The 16,598-nt window shown below is 41.3% G+C and overlaps 4 protein-coding genes across 5 annotated transcripts in view; all 4 read left to right on the top strand.

Annotated features, from left to right (window-relative positions):
- LOC146634600 (protein NLRC3-like) overlaps positions 1–16,598 on the top strand; it is a 720,577-nt gene that overhangs the window by 200,312 nt on the left and 503,667 nt on the right. The gene's annotated exons all lie outside the window — the stretch shown is intronic.
- The window catches only part of LOC146634610 (protein NLRC3-like), a 218,654-nt gene that overhangs the window by 29,466 nt on the left and 172,590 nt on the right, over positions 1–16,598 (top strand). The window lies entirely within an intron of this gene.
- LOC146634613 (protein NLRC3-like) overlaps positions 1–16,598 on the top strand; it is a 152,276-nt gene that overhangs the window by 29,465 nt on the left and 106,213 nt on the right. The window lies entirely within an intron of this gene.
- LOC146634619 (stonustoxin subunit beta-like) lies at positions 10,184–10,792 on the top strand. The gene has a single exon (XM_085378210.1). The coding sequence runs from the start codon at positions 10,184–10,186 to the stop codon at positions 10,790–10,792; it is 609 nt and encodes a 202-aa protein (XP_085234336.1).

Below are 16,598 nucleotides of genomic sequence, written 5' to 3'. Positions count from 1 at the left end.
GTTGTGCTGACACTAAACTGCAGACATCAGGCTGATATTATACTGATCCACACTGAGGATCTTCATGGTAAAGTCTGTTTTCTTCTTCTCTGGTTTAGTCCATTGACTGCAGCAGAACAATGTTCACATTTCAAACCTTCAAAGAAGAAGAAAAATCCTCCACTGGATAATTCACTGTGAAACTCTCCAACTCTTCATTCCACCTTAAAGTCTGTCTGACACTGAAATCCAAAGCAAAATGTGCGTTTGCTTTACAGACAGCAGTCCAACACAAACATACACACATCATCCAAAACACAGTCCAACATCCAAATCTCCTCCACTGCCAGCATGAATGATGGGAAAGAGAAGGAGGAACACTCTGACATTCAGGGTTAGAATGAGTTTCATGAAGCAGACTGTGAAGATCAAAGCTGCATTAGAAAGCTTACATGAATGAATGAGTGGACAGAAGTGGACAGAGATCATCTGAAGCACTTCAAAGGCTTTAAATCAGCACATTTCTCTTTATTCTTTATCAACTTTGTTAGTTTCTCTCAGTTTTCTGTGGAATGAAGCTAACAGCAGGCTAATAAGATGCTGACCAATAGGTTTCTATTAAAGGTTGTAATTTGTATATGAAAAAGTGCTTTGGCTCAGCAGGGATCAGCTTACAGGTAGAATACAGCTGCTGGATGGGATTAGCATGTCATAGCTATCTACCAAACTGCTAACTGGGGGATTTCAGGCCATCTATGGATCATTTTTGCTAACTGTTTATTCAGCTTAGGCTCACAGGGCTGCAGCCTGTGCCCTAGCTGTCATAGGGCAAGAGGCGTGGTCCACCTGCACAGGTGAGCAGTCCATCACAGGGCCAACAGAGAGACAGAGAAGCACTCACTCACATCCACACCTACAGCCAATTTAGAAGCACCAATGAACCTAAGCAGCATTTCATTGGACTGTGGGAGAACATCCAACCTCCACAGAAAGGCCAACAAGCTTCAACCTACAACCTTCTTGCTTTAAGGCACTAGTGCGAACCACTTTTCCCCATTTCAGCCCAAATCCTGCATCTTCCTGTTTCTGACTCCAGGCCAGCTCCACTAACACTTTCTCATCAGACACTGCCACCTAGTGGAGGAAGTCTTAGTTCCATTTGAAGCTTCAGATTACAGTTAGTTCCTTTACAAAGAGGTGGAGGTGGTGGGGCCACAGCACCATCATCACTGAGTGCCATAGGACACTTAACCTTTGTTTCCATATGCTGGGAACTTCCTGTTGTTCCAAGGAGAACTGGAAAATGTGTGAAAATCTCCCAGTCAGTTCCTCACAGCACACTTCAATCATTTCCCTCCCACAGCATCAGGACCAGGGCTTTTTCTCTCTTTGGTCCCACTAAGAGATTTCCACACAAACACCTCATCAGTGGGACTCTCAGAGCTACCAGCCCTTTGCTACAATCACAAAGCTCTTCATTGAAATCAATGATATCAAAGCTGGAATCCAATGAGTCCAAGTCTTCTGCTGATTCAGCATCACATTCATCTTTGCTCCTTGTTCTGCATCCCCACCATGGACTTCATTCCTTTCCAAGCCAGCCTTGAGTGTCCTTTATTCAGCTCATCCTCTGCTTTACTTTTACACCTGATTTTAGCTGCTTTATCTCTCTTTCAACAAGTTTCTGTGCCTCCATCTTTTTCTTCTCTCCCTCATAACAAGACAGCTTCTTCTGCCTGAGAACATGTTGGAGTGATTTACTAATCCAGGGCTGCTTATTGGGGAAAATACTTCCTGTTTCCAAAGTAATCCCCATTTTTCCCAGAAAGAAATGTAAGTAGAAATCGATGATCTAAGTGAGAACATGAGCCTTTAAAAAGTCCCAGTGGGTGCAGTCAAAGCAGTCCCTCAGTCCCAGTATATAGTCTTTGGTCCAGACTGGAACAACTGTGTGCCCAGTTTGAGCTCTCTTCAGTGCTGTGACCTGACAGACCCAGAGGGGCCATCACATCACATTTAGAAGCTCCTCTAATGGAGCCACAACACATGTCCAACACTTAGTCTGTCTTGTTGGACCAACTGGAAGAAATGATTCAAGGACTTAGTCACAGAACAGAGATTCAAATCTCCAAAATCCAACTGGCTGCATCAGGACATATAGTCTGAAACTCTGCACAGTTTCCTGTTTGAAGCTGCTTCCTGTTGGCTTCAGCTGTTTGGAGTTTCCATTTTCTAAACTTCTACATTCTGAACCTTCTTCAGCTCTGAACAGATGATGAAACACTGAATGATTTCAAGCTCACACTTTGTCTAATAAACTTACATCTTTCATTCTTTATACAGATTGTGGGGCTGTGGTTTGTCAAAGATCAGCTGTGATTATCTGGCAGCAGCACTGAAGTCCAACCCCTCCCATCTGAGAGAGCTGGAGCTGCAAGGAAACAACCTGAAGCATCCAGATGTGAAGCAGCTGTCTGATCTTCAGCAGAGTCCAGACTACAGACTGGAGACTCTGGGGTCAGTAGAGTGATGGAGTGAGTGGGTGGTGCTGTCAGCAGTATTGTACTAAACACAGTCAGTATGAAACAAAGATCCAGTGTTTCCTGTAAAGCTGCAGCTTCTCAGTGAAGCTGTGAGAGGAGAATGGTGACAGGCTTCAGGATTGGACACAAACACTTCCTGTTTCTGACCTTTATGGTCACCATAGTAACGGCTGACACGCTCTGATCAAACACTGTCAACAGCCAATCAGCTCTCTGAACAAAGCAGCACGCAGACCAATGACTGCATTCATTTCCAAGTTTAAAGCAGTGAAGAACACAGTCTGTAGGTGAGGAAGAATTTAGTGAGAGCAGATGTTTGGATGGAATTCCTCCAGTTAACAGCTGGAACCGTCCATCTGGATTGTTGGGCTTGTTGTTGGGGTTCCTACAGAGCTCAGAGTGGACACACCAAGGTTCTTCTAATGAATGAAAGTCCAAACTCAAACTAGGAGGGAAAAACATTTTCATCAACTTCAATAAAAATCCAAAGATTAGAAAAAGTGAAGCAACAATGAGTCCTAGTACAGTCCCAGCACTGAAGTCCCTGCTGCTCTTTATACTGGATGTGCTGCATCACTGACTGACAGCTGATGAAGAGTCTCTGGAAACACTCGTTTATCTCCTCTGCTCTTCCTTCTTCTCTCTGCAGGTGGAGGCTATGATGGTAAACAGGACGGTGTGTGTGCTGAGAGAGGAGGAGCTGTGTCCTGATGATCCAGAGAGGTTGAAGCAGCAGCAGCTTGTGTGTAGAGACGCTCTGACTGGGCCATGTTACTGGGAGGTGGAGAGGAGAGCTTCATCCAGCAGTGACTGACAGAGGAATGAGAAGAAGTGCAGATGACTGTCAGTGCTGCAGAGTGAACTGCTCTGAGAACAGCTCCACTGTCAGACACAATGTAGAGTCCAGCATCATCCCTGTGTGTCCCTCTGGATCTGACAGAGGATCATCAGTGTATCTGGACTGCTCTGCTGCTGCTCTGTCCTTCTACAGTCTCTGCACAGTCTCTGTCTGACTCTGGCTTCAGACCCTCCTGGATCAAACTCACCTGGAAAGACATTCAACCATCACTCAATAGATTTGAATACAGAATATATTTGATATATACTGTAGATGTACTGTAGAGTTGCAGTTTGTCACTTGTAAATACAGTCTGTGAGCAGCTGTGAGCTGAAAGATCTTTCTAGAAACACGAAATGTTTTCACTCTTCTGTTGCTTTTTCATATATTTCCACAACATTAATATTGATCCCACCTGTCTCACCTGTTTCATGCTTTTATACATAATAACAGGACACGTGTGATCTGAGCGCTGCTGTGGTTGCTGTGCTGCACGTCTTCATTTAGATAACAGAGACATCTAGTGGTTCAGAGGGAGAACTGCAGGAGGTGGAGCTGTGTTTTAGCGTGGAAAACTTTTTATCTTTTAGGCGCAGATACAAATATGACAAGTATCAGTGTGAGATACAAAAGGTCACATCAGTCAGCAGAGGGAACAGTGATCACACAGCAATGTAAGAATAGAAACATAACAGTGAATCTGGACATGTATACAGATGGAAGCAAACAAACAGGATGTAACACTACATTAAAGCCACAAATGGGAAGAAAACAAACACAAAGGAAAATATATTTGATCTCAGGAATCCAAATCAGATGCTTTAGAGCAGGGGTCGGCAACCCTGGGCACGCGTGTCACAGCTGCCACGTGAAGGGTTAACTGATGGCACGACCATAGCTGGACTGGCCATCGGGCATACTGATGGTGATTTTTCATTTTTATGGGCTGATGATGTTTTTTTATTTTTTTCTAACGGTATAAACAATGGAAGGTGGTGGATTGGCCGGATGCTGGTCGATATGTAAAAATAAGTCAGTTGTTTGGTGGTGGCTATGGCGGAGCTTCCACAGAGGCAGCAGGTGGATGAGGGAAAGGGGAGGCAGGAGGAGCAGAGACCCGAGGCGGCCGCCGGTCCGAGTGTCAGGTGAACTGAACTTCAGGTAAGAAGTTATGACCTGCAGTCTGTCTGGGTCAGATATAAACCAAGTTTAGGTGGAGTTTATTTTCCTTGTGCTGACTTTTTACAGTCAGTTACAATAACTCATACTTTGTACTAGCTAGCATGACGGAGTTTCTATACAGCTGGGTGGTGCTATGATGTTACTGATAGTGAACTTTACAGTGGCTTGCAAAAGTATTCGGCCCCCTTGAACTTTCCCACATTTTGTCACATTACAGCACAAACATGAATCAGTTTTATTGGAATTCCACGTGAAAGACCAACACAAAGTGGAACGGAAATCATACATGATACCAAACATTTTTTACAATAAATAACTGCAAAGTGGGGTGTGCGTAATTATTCTGTCATGGAAAAACACACTGCCATCAACTGTTTTGTTTTTGTCAAAATCACTGTAATATAATCACTGTGCCTTTATATACATGTGACTTATATTAATGCTGCTGCCCTCTTGTGGCTAAAGTGTAATTATGTTCTTGTTATTAGGGAAAACATTTGAGAGTAACATGAAAAATGAGTCAGCACTTTGGCTTTAGCTTAAGAAATCCTCATTTTTATGTCATCAGTTATAGTTGCATGTATTCATTATCAGAATTTAACCTTTAATATTGATGTTTTAAATAGATTTTGAGTAAATTAGCAATTTTATGGTATTTTATGGTTGTATTAAATTAATACATCACTAATGAATTAATTATTTCAGTAATTAATTTAAAAATGTACATAGTCAATTAAAGAAATATATTAATAATGAATTATCAGTTAATTTCATTTAAAATGTTTCATTATTTGTTTATATACAATTCAAATTAGTTAATTACATATTTAATCAATTATTGGTTTGTTTTCGATTTTAATTATTTTACTGACACATTTAATGAATTATTTAATGATGTATTTATTTAATTCACGTTGCTACTCCTGGCCCTGCATCGCTGTTCATAAATACATTTTATTTGTCAGCTTCACCCATCAAAGTCAGGGGGCGGGGTTAATGCTGATCAAGTCAAAACCATTGCTTTGGTCTGGTGGGCGTTCTTTTAGTGGGCTTTTCTGTCACGGCCTGCGTGGCAGACTATGATGAGGGGAAGGACGACCCAAATGCTGGACTCTTTGATGAGGTCAGTGCGTTTATTTACAGTGATGCTAAATAATCCAAACAACAATAAATCCCCAGTGCGTTCCCGACTCTGACATGTCCTCTTGCCAGTGTTAGTGTTCTTTGTCTCCGCTCCTCAGTGTCTGAGCACCCCGTGCTCGCTGCCCTCTCGTCTCCACACTCCTCCTGGGGAATAACAAAGAGGCAGCCGTCAGCAACGCCACAATGCGGCAGACTAACCTTAACTAACTCGCCAAGAGACTAACGTGAAGTTACGCAATGATCCAGCATCAGAGACAGCTCTACCACACTCCTAAGTAGCTCCTCTGACGAGGCTTGATCAGCTGCAGGTGTGAGTAATTCTCCTCCGCAGGTGTGGCCAGGCTCCTGGCTGACACACACACACACACACCTAGATACACAAACATGGAAACAGGAGACAGCAGCACCAAAAACACACATGTCCATAACTTCTTACAGGCCCTGGGTCACCCAGACCCCGGTCCCATGACAATTCCTCAAAACTAAGTAGGCCTACACACCAGGGTTTGGACATGTGTGGACCCAAACTATACTTAAACTTTACCCTTTTTTGTGTGTCACCAAATACACTTTAATATCTTCTAGACAAGAATGCAGTGTCACAATCTTTAACCTCCTAAGACCCAAACTCCTCCGTGGCATTCATTTTTAGTTTCTCTTTGATATTTGGGCTGATTGGGACCTGATGAATGTAAAAACAAAGAATTACCAGATTTTTTTTTTTTTTTTTTTTAACCAAATTTTAGTTTCTGAGAAAAATGAGAGCCACATATGAGGCTATTTGTCTAAAATTTTGATAGCACAGTGGCAGTATAACATCCTTGTGAGTGGATATCAGGCCCTTGTAGAGCAAAATGTAGTATTTTGGTCTAAACAACCCAAAATGTGATGTCCACATATGTGGACGCCAGGTCCTAGGAGGTTAAATATCTGCTCACTTTGTCAAAATGAACCTAATCATCTCTGATGAATTCAGTGATGTCTGCCAGCTCACCTTGCAAGTGGTCGAGCTCATACCGCCGACAACGCGGCACACAACTTGTAAACCCCCTGCTGACTATCAGCTCTGGAGTTATTTGTTTATGTTAGTTTCAACTGTTCCTGCAAAAAGTAAGCACGTGTTACTGATAAAAAGTCCAATAGAAGCAAAGTCTAAACTTTGAAAACAGAAACCTGTCTGATTAAGATCTGATCTTTGGGGGGTTTCAATAAGCAGTGTGACCCGTGTATATGCATCAGGGGTGGTTTTGATTATCGATTTATCGATTAAAATCGATTCTGGCTTGGATAACGTGATATCGATTCATTAAAATCCTGAATCGATTTTTAATATAAATTTATTTTGGCCAAAACGCCAGAATCTCAGGTTAAACCTCCCAAAGTTTCAACAACCACCAAACAGCTAAAACAGTAAATGAGAGCAGGAACACGGATTCTGCACAAAGACGTAAACACAAAGCGCGGAGCCGCCGACGCATCAGAATCAGTGAGATGTGACTTTCTCACCTGACTGCACGGACACGAGCTGAAAGCCGACAGCTCGCTGATTCTGATGTTTCGGCGGCTCCGCGCTTTGTGTTTACGCCCTTTTTGCGCTGATTCTGAAGCTGCAGGTTTGATGTCTCTCCAAACAATATTGAGTAAACCAGCATCAAAAGAAGCTCCAAACTACGCTTCACATAAACATCGTCATGAATTCCCTCTGATTGTTTTGCTGCCACCAGGATAAAATCACACTTCATGCACAGCTCTCTCTCTCTCTCTCTCTCTCTGTACTTCTAGAACAGTTTCCTGTTTTCTGCATTATTCGCTTGCTTGTTACGCACAAGTCTACCGTTCTTACAGCCTGTCGGCCGCTGTTTTTTTTTCTTTTACTTACTTCTGAAAACAAAGCCTCGTTTCTGCCGTTCAACACTGAACAAATTTAAACTTTTTAAAATGATGCAAAATTGCAAAACGCTCAGCTGTGTCTGTAATCAAACCTCTGTAACTTTGCTCTGCTTCACGTCAGCAGCATCAGGTCATGTTCATATGTTCATTAATGGTTTTCTTTTGTTTTTGATGTACTGCAGAATATTTGTATAAAATCCCAGGCCAGGAAAACCTTCATGTTTTTCTGTTTGATCCTCAGCTACTTTGACACAAAGGCCTCTGCTGTGATGCTCACACCTTTGATAAAGTCTGGCAAGTGTCAGATTTCTTTTTATAGATATAAAAATATAGAAATGTACTGATGCATGTAGTAACTGTTAGCTTTAACTGTACAAGGCTTGTTAGACATAATGAAACACATCGTGCAGATTTCTGGATGTTAGACTATAATTTTTATAATGATTATTAATCTTGAGTCTAAAAAGTCAGTCAAGTATATCCAGGATATCTTTCTGTTAACTGGATTCACTGACACTAACACTGGGACCAGGATAAGCGGTCGCATGAAGCTGGTTATCAGCTGACAATCTTATTATTTAATTAATTTAATTAAGTTATTTAATTTTTCTAATTTTTCCTCTACATTTCCCCTGAAATGAAGGGATTGTGTTAAACATGCTTTAGTTCCTCACATTCTTCTGCATCTCTTTGTTCAACCCCCTGAATTAAAGCTGAAAGTCTGCACTTCAAACACATCTGAGTTGTTGCATTTAAAATTGATTTTAGTGTATGTACAGAACCAAAATCAGAAACTAAGTTCTCTCTGTCCAGATATTTATGGACCTAACTGTATAATCTATACAGCACGTAAAAAATGCTGTAAATAAAGAAGTCTGTGAAAATGTGGCGCTTAAGGTCAATTTAAACTGAAGTGATATAATCTTCTCCCCACAGTTTGAGTTTGTATTGTCTCAGCTGCAGACAGACTATGATATTAATATTATTAGTTATTAATATTATTAGTTATAAAGGACACCTTCCTGCCTTTAGTCTTATTCATGATGATTATTAGTCGTCTTCTAATGTCCACAAGTCTGAATGATGTGTTTCATAGTTTCTAACAAGCCTTTTAAACTTAAGTTACTGCATTGCTGAAACACCAACATCTGCTTATTGAACAAAACAAAAACAACCAAAAGTCCACACATCTGATTTCATTTTTATTTTAATAGACTTCCAAAGATTATACCAGATAACTGGCCTCAGAATATAATTGAATAAACATGTTTAAAAACGATAACCTAATCCTGTCTTGACAGGCTGAGCTCTTCAGTATCCACCAACAGCATCGTCATGCTGAGTCAGACGTTTCTGCTCCTGCTGGAAATACTCTTCCTCTTTCCACATTGTACCAAATGTTTTTAAATGTTAGTTTCAATTTAAAATTAAAGATTAAAAAAGTGTAACACATATAAACATCAGATAATTAAGACAAGCGAATGGTTCAGTTCCACATGTGCTCCGCTGACACATTAAACTTCAGTAAAATGATGCAGTTATGAAACAACTTTAATCTAAAACAAACTGATTTGCTCAGGAGCAAAAACAGTGAAGTCAGTGACTGTAAGTGAGTGAGCTGTGCTGGTGACTGGATATCAGATTTCCAGTCATTAGAGCAGATAAGTGGCAGAACTATATTACTGATTTAATTTAAATGCAAATAGCCCAAATCCTGATTAAAGCATCAGGTTCACTTATAAAGTATTCTGTAGTTATCTTAGTGTCCATCGCCCTTCCCAACATGGGAATAAAGCAGCTGTGAGAGAATTAAACATGAATGAATCAATGGTACGGAAGTGGAGGAAGCAAGAAGAATGAGCTGAGTAAAGTTTGACTCATGCGACATTTTTGTTTCGCTTAATGCGCCTTATAATCCAGTGAGCCTCATGGTCTGTAAAATATGGTGCATTTGCAAATTATGTGCACAATATTGGAACTAAACTATTTTATATTGACAAACAGCGGCCCGCATTAAACTGTGACTGTCACCAGGTAATGTGGGCGTGTTTGCTGAATAAGCAGCAGGTGTTAAACAGCTGACAGGTGAACAGGATGCATGCAGGTAAACTCGAGGGCCCTTCGAGCTGATCGGTGGTGTCGTGAGGAGAATTTCAGCTCATTATTCATGTTACAGAAACACAGAGGTACGAGACCAGGCAGAAGACTTTCTGATTATTTGTTTTTAGTTAAAATAATTCCATTGTTGTCTAGTGATGGTGTGGTAAAGCTCTGTGAATGTGTCCAATTTTTCCGGCTTTGTTGCTTCACCCAAAGGCAGATCACACAAAGTTTAACTGCTTATTATGAAGAACTGACATCTGCTGGTCATTTAATGTTCAGCAGCACTGCTGTGAGAATACCTGTAGGACACATACCAGTGGATATGTGAGCACATGCACAGCTGCAGGGCTAGAAGGGCCCAAATGAATTAAATAAATAGATTCTTAAATAATTAATTAAATGTGTTATTAATTGATTAATTACATTTATTTAAAAATCATTAAATTTTTAATTAATTTATTGTAAATGTTGGAAATGAAATTATTTGGCATTAAATCAATGATGTATGTATTTAATAAGTATTTTGAACTTAGATTCCTGTCAACTCACAATCGACACAAACACAGTGAACACAAAGCTCCAACTGTCTGACAACAACAGGAAGGTGACACATGTGGAGGAGCTTCAGTCACATCCTGATCATCCAGACAGATTTGATGTTTGTGAACAGCTGCTGTGTAGAGATGGTCTGACTGGTCGCTGTTACTGGGAGGTCGAGTGGACGAGGAGGGCTCGGATATCAGTGAGTTACAGAGGAATCAAAAGGAAAGGAAGGAGTGATGAGTGTGTGTTTGGTGGAAATGATCAGTCCTGGAGTCTTTGCTGCTCTGATCATTATTCCTCTGTGTGGCACAATAACAGACAAACACCCATCTCCTCCTCCTCCTCCTCCTCTGTCTCTAACAGAGTAGCAGTGTGTGTGGACTGTCCTGCTGGCACTCTGTCCTTCTACAGAGTCTCCTCTGACTCTCTGATCCACCTCCACACCTTCCACACCACATTCACTGAACCTCTTTATCCTGGATTTGGGTTCTGGGATCCATCGACTGGTTTCATGAAGGGTATTTCAGACTTTTTTGGCACACTTAGGTATGAATTGACTCTGTGTAGTTAGTCTTACCTGTTAGAGAAACAGTTCAGTCTGTTCATGTCTGTGTCTTTCACTCAGAAACACATGATGAGATTCATGGATTCAGTCAGTTGATGTTTTAAACTAAATGATTCACAAATTATTATTCAGCACAAGTTTGGTGAGCAGCAGGGCTCATCCTGCTTTTTGTTTTTGTGCATTATAATGATGAAATAACTTCGTCATGTCTGTGGTGGCCTTTGGAGAATTAAACCATCCTGTAGAAACTAGATATAAATGTCATATTTTCCAACATTGATATTTTTCTGTGTTTCAGACGACAATGAAAAGATAAAGAACAGTCTGTAAATCACAAGTTATCAATTCAAATGATTATTAAAGCCACAAGAGAAGCTTCCTGTTATTTGTACCACTCACCTGGTCATGTGATCCAGCTGTGCAGCCAATCATAACTGCCATCACTTTCTACTTTGATATTTCCATGGTGAATGGACTGATTCTTGTTTAACACATTCATACTCTGATGGATGCATCGGAGAGGGTTAGTGTCTTGCTCAAGGACACTTTGCGTGCCAGCTGGAGCAGTCAGGGATTGAACCACCAACCTTCTGATCATTAGATGCCTTGCTCTGTCTCCTGCGCTACAGCCATCATCGAAGCGCTTTCTTAAATCCTCTCTGAGAGGAGCTCAAACACGAGGAAGAGACGAAAGTGAGGGAAGAGAGTGGACTCATTAGTAAAATGAAAAACAGCCAGCGTTGATGTTTAAGACAAGTGAGGTAACAGAAACACTATATATAGCAGCGGTCACCATGGCAACATCAATGTCGGTTGCTACGTATTGTACTGATCCTGATCTGTGAGCCTCATATCAGGATATGCTGTTGTTTGTATTTGTTTGCATTGTTACCATTTTTGTGTCTTTTTTAACAAACTACTTTTATCTTGCCATCGTTTGTCAGAGAGTCAAACTACATTTGGTTCATCTTTCTACAATAAAAACATTTCTTCATCTTAATTATTGTATGTGCAGAGTTGTAGTTACTCACAGTGACCACTGGAGGCAGGTGATCCTGATAGTTTCCCTGGAACCGTCCAGTTCATCCACATTAATGAAGCTGTTGGTGATTAACGCTCATCTGTACAACTTTAACAACAATATCAAACATTTAATCGCTCTGCAAACAGCTTGTCTGATGTATAAACTGTGTCTTAAAGGATCAAAGTAAATGTCACATTGAAAGCAGATTTCACTGTAATGTCCTCTGTTTGAAATATTCCAAATATAATCTGGCTTGGTAATGATTTACTCATATATTGTCCACGCAGACTAAAGCAGTAGGAGATGAGATGAAAACAATTAGAAGAATCTTTACTCTTTAATGTCACAAATTCCTCTTTGTATGTAACATAACAACATACATGATACAGCTGCAGCAACTGAGGCGAGGAGAGAGGCAGCAACAAGAAAACTGGAAGAAGGAGACCAACAACACCACCTGTGGAAATCTTTCCCCAATCAAGCGTCATCATATCAGCATTTCATCAAAAGCACACATGCTCCGACCTGACAATGCAGAGCTGTGGCAAAATCATTGAAATCATTTATGAAACAAATGAGTGCATCAAAAATAAGAGTGGAGCTGCAATGAAAGAGAAGTGAACTTTCTTCAGTCAACACAAAGTTTTCCCTGACAGGTGACATTTAATTAAAGTGACTTTATTACCACACACACATTCAGAGGCAGTCTACAGGAGCAGAGCTGCAGCTATTCAGCAAATGTCTCCCTGCAATCCTCACTGCAACACCTACATGTGAAAATGAAACCACCTCTACTGTTCACACATGAAACGTCGTGTGAAGAACCAGTTTTCCTCAGATCTCTGTTTTAGTAACTCTGAAGTCTGAACTTTTGATTTTGCATCCTGTTTGTACTGATAACTGTCAGTGGATGATTTTGATCCCAAAGAAATCTTTAACACACATGTAGTGATGGGACGTGTGCACTGAAACAATGGTTAGGAAACAGAAATCGCCTGAGAATCTGCTCATGTTTAAGATTTCTTCTTTACAAACATTTTCTATGGCTGTTCCCAGTATGACCAGTGATACAAAGCATGGGAAATGGGGATTAGTTCATTCAGACAAATACACTTTTTAAAATGTAAAAATAAAGAAATGAATCAATAAAATAAAAAGTCAAAGAAATAAAAAATAAGGGTCTGAGGCGTCTGTCTCACTGTATCCATGGCAACAATTTACTTCCTGTTCCTTCATATCAGAACCACATCTTTGAAATCAAAACATTTAAGATTCAAATTCAACCACAGATGTGTTCAATTAGATATTAAATGAAGCAGTGCAATGTTTTTATCACTATCCAAGTTTGAACTCTAAGTAGAAGATTTAAAAAAGCAACACACACACACACACACACACACACACACACACACACACACACAGTATGCAGACATGATTTAGCTGATGATAACATAACGACTGCACAGACCCGTGGGATGATTCATCTCCTTTTTCTTACTCTATGCAATGATGAACTTCTTGCTTCAGGACCTTCTTGATGAATTTGTTTTCTAATCCACAGTTTTCTACCTGATCTGTGTGTTTGAAGTAAAATGTGTTGCTTCAAATGTAAAAGTTAAACAGACAGAAAGCATCAACGTGGACTTCAATCAGTGTTTTGTGTTCATACAGGTCAGCTGTTGCACACAGAGGTCCTGGATTTACACTGTGCCCTGGTTCCTGTGTTTCTGTATGTAGTTTAGTCTAAAGTGGATCCTCCTCATGTACAGACTGAATTATCTGTTCAACAATCAGCATTTCTGATTCATGGATTTCATTTGTTTTTGCTAGTTTTGACTGAGATTTCAACATATCTGTGGTGGCATCTGTTCAGTGTTATGGAAGTTTTACAGCACTAATCTCACTTCACTCTGTAACATAACAGTGAACAATATTACTATTAGAAAGATTATTAGAGAAGCCACAATCAGATGATCCCCTATGAGGTGTCCTTGGTTATAGTGTGAAGTCATCTGAGGGGAGAGAGAAGAAAGAAACACTTCAGTGTTAATGAAAAAGTCATCAGTCTTCTTATGGGAAGAGACCTCCACCAGACCAAGACAGGTAACCATCCAACACGTTCTCATCCCAAAACCTAACAGACCGATGCCATGTGACAAATCGATGCCATGTGACAAACCGATACCTTTCGGTCTCCCTCTCTCTCTTGTGCTCCTGCTCCTGCCAAAAGCAAAGCAAAGCATCCACCCTTTTCTTACCGGCGTCGTGAATTGCTTGTCAACATCTACTCATCCTAACGTTGGTCCAGTCTTTGTCTCAGTGTCAAGTCAGTCAACACTTTAGTCCACATGGTCAGTCCAGTCACAGTCCAGTCACACACATCATGCACACACATTCACACTAGATCTTGCTGATAGTGGAGCCTCACGCACAAAGCATCAGAGTCTCCACCCTCATCAATATGAGCTCATTTATTTGTTGTTTCTTTTGTTTTTAGAAAAAGAGTTCTTTATGATCTTGGACTGGATTGACTCGCTGCAATCCTTTAGACAGGAACTGGCAGGTTCCCACAGGTGACCTTTCCCTCAGCCCATTGTAATCTGGAAAAGCTCACCTTATATTTGCTCTCACAACAATGTTTTACAGCGCTGTTAATTCAATCTTGCAGGCCTGCTTAGAACAAAGAAGGAGGAAAAGAGAGCTGATTATTAGCTCATCAGAGCACAAAACATCATCACCAAAGGGGGCGACACCTGACAGTTTTCTCTAAGTGCACTGTTACAGAAATAATGAGCCGCTCCTCGACATGTCCATGTTTAGTAAAACTCCCTCTATTGAAATAAGAAAACAAGCCAAAGCTAACTGACAGAATGAACCCATCACTAAAACAACGACCCCAAAAATCTTCATCACAGAAAAGTTTTGCTTACTAATCCAACAATATGTTGTGGGAATTAGAACTTTCCGGGCCATAAAGCTTTTGCCCGACTCTTGGCTTAACTAATACTGACATAGTCTGAAATCAGACTTAAAGTCACTCCCTCTGTTCATTTAGGATAAATGTATCTATATCTGATTTAGGCTAAGTGCCTTTTGTTTAGATGAACTGCTGGACTTCCAGACCAGCAGGTTTAGGGAAGTCTTTATGGGGTCACACTCTGACCCCCCCCCCACCACACACACACACACACACACACACACACACACACACACACACACGCACACACACACACACACACACACACACACACACACGCACAGGCAACGTACTCTTTGTTTGTATGTAGACGTCATATGTTAATGAACGTCATATGTATATTCATGTAACCTCAATAAAAGAGCAGTGTTACGGGGGAGCGGACGAGAGCAACTGGGGTGAAGCGAAGGAACGGCGTTTGTCCGGTTCTCTCCCGTGCACGGGAAACATAAAGAACTTTGCCTACTCGTGTCTTGCTTTGCTATGTAATTAAATTGTCCTTAACGTTCCAACGAATAGGTTTATGCTACAAACCTATCACTGAGGTTAACTACACAACCCCTCGCCACCTCCTTATACACAGGAGTGAGTACAAAAGGGTTCGTACGGACGCATCAGCCGGCCGTCCTTCTGCTCGACACTGTTAGCTGAAAGATGATCGGATCATCCTCTGTCCTGTATTTAAGGCTGAGAGTCTTTGTCCAGTCTCTTTTCCACAGCTACTGTCCACAGCACTGATCCACCTGCAGCACAGCCCCACTCAGTTGTTTTATGATTTACTTTGTGCACGTTTCCCTTCCACTGAGCTTACAAAACCTCTGACAGGAGAAGTCAGGCATGTGTTTCCCCCACCTCCCCTTTTAGGCAGTAATAAAATAGAAAACAAACAATCAAACAGGCTAAAGCTAGAGCACAAGCAAAGACAGCACCGGTGACTAAGTTCTCCCATACTGGACGTACGCTACCACGTGGGCTCAAACAGCAGCACATCAGCTCAGTTTACATACTGTTGACATCTTCATCAGAGGGTCAGCAGGGAGTGCTGCTGAGCTGCAGTGGTCTCCACCAGAGTGACGGAGCAGGAATCACAAACAGCACAAACCCACCGTGTTGTTTCCACCCTGTTCAGGAGATCTGAGCCCCCATCCCTTTTTTTCATGTTGCAGCTCTGCACTGCAGGCCCTGAACGCCTCCCGGTTACCCTCAGTGTGCTTAGAGTTTAATTTACAACCGACGAGCTCACAGATCATCTGCAGGCAGGTGAACGAACCCTTAATGTGAGGATAATAGCAGAGCTGAGCTGAGGTCAGAAATAGTCAGGAACGGTGTCGACACAGTGAAGTCAGCTGTTTGGGAATTTGTCTGATTATCAGTTTGGGGGGGCGGTGTTAAATAACAAAGGCGGTGTAGGATGGAGAGAGGAGGAGGGAGGGAGCAGTGATGATATGAAGTCAGAATACACATGTGGCAGACATAAGGGGGTCAGACAGGAGCAGCATCAGTCTCTGCTCTGTTTTGTTAATAACATAGAAAAATAATTTTGTACAATCAAGCTACATCGACGGACGCTTTACCTCACGTACCCTAAAATGAAAAAGTAGTGACAGTAAGACGGAGGCTGCACATGACACCATGACTGAGTTCACAGCTGTTGCTTTGATTCTAACGTTTAAGACTTTTGGCATCGACTCCGTTTTAATAAATGAGTGCTGGGAGGCGTCGTTTGACTTCAGGAGCTCCTGCAATGCTCCTGCGATGCTCCTGCGATGCTCCTGCGATGCTCCTGCGATGCTCCTGCGATGCTCTTACTC

Source organism: Diplotaxodon limnothrissa, linkage group LG3 (genome assembly GCF_057381915.1).
Source record: "Diplotaxodon limnothrissa isolate DT_005_m linkage group LG3, D_limnothrissa_male_GT1.1, whole genome shotgun sequence".
Classification (NCBI taxonomy): Eukaryota; Metazoa; Chordata; class Actinopteri; order Cichliformes; family Cichlidae; genus Diplotaxodon; species Diplotaxodon limnothrissa.
Note: the sequence above shows the minus strand (reverse complement) of the source record. Positions and strands in the feature narration are given on the sequence as shown.

Bases quoted from the DNA above. Each gene is read 5' to 3' on its own strand.
- LOC146634619 (XM_085378210.1), top strand. From the start codon at position 10,184: ATGTATTTAATAAGTATTTTGAACTTAGATTCCTGTCAACTCACAATC.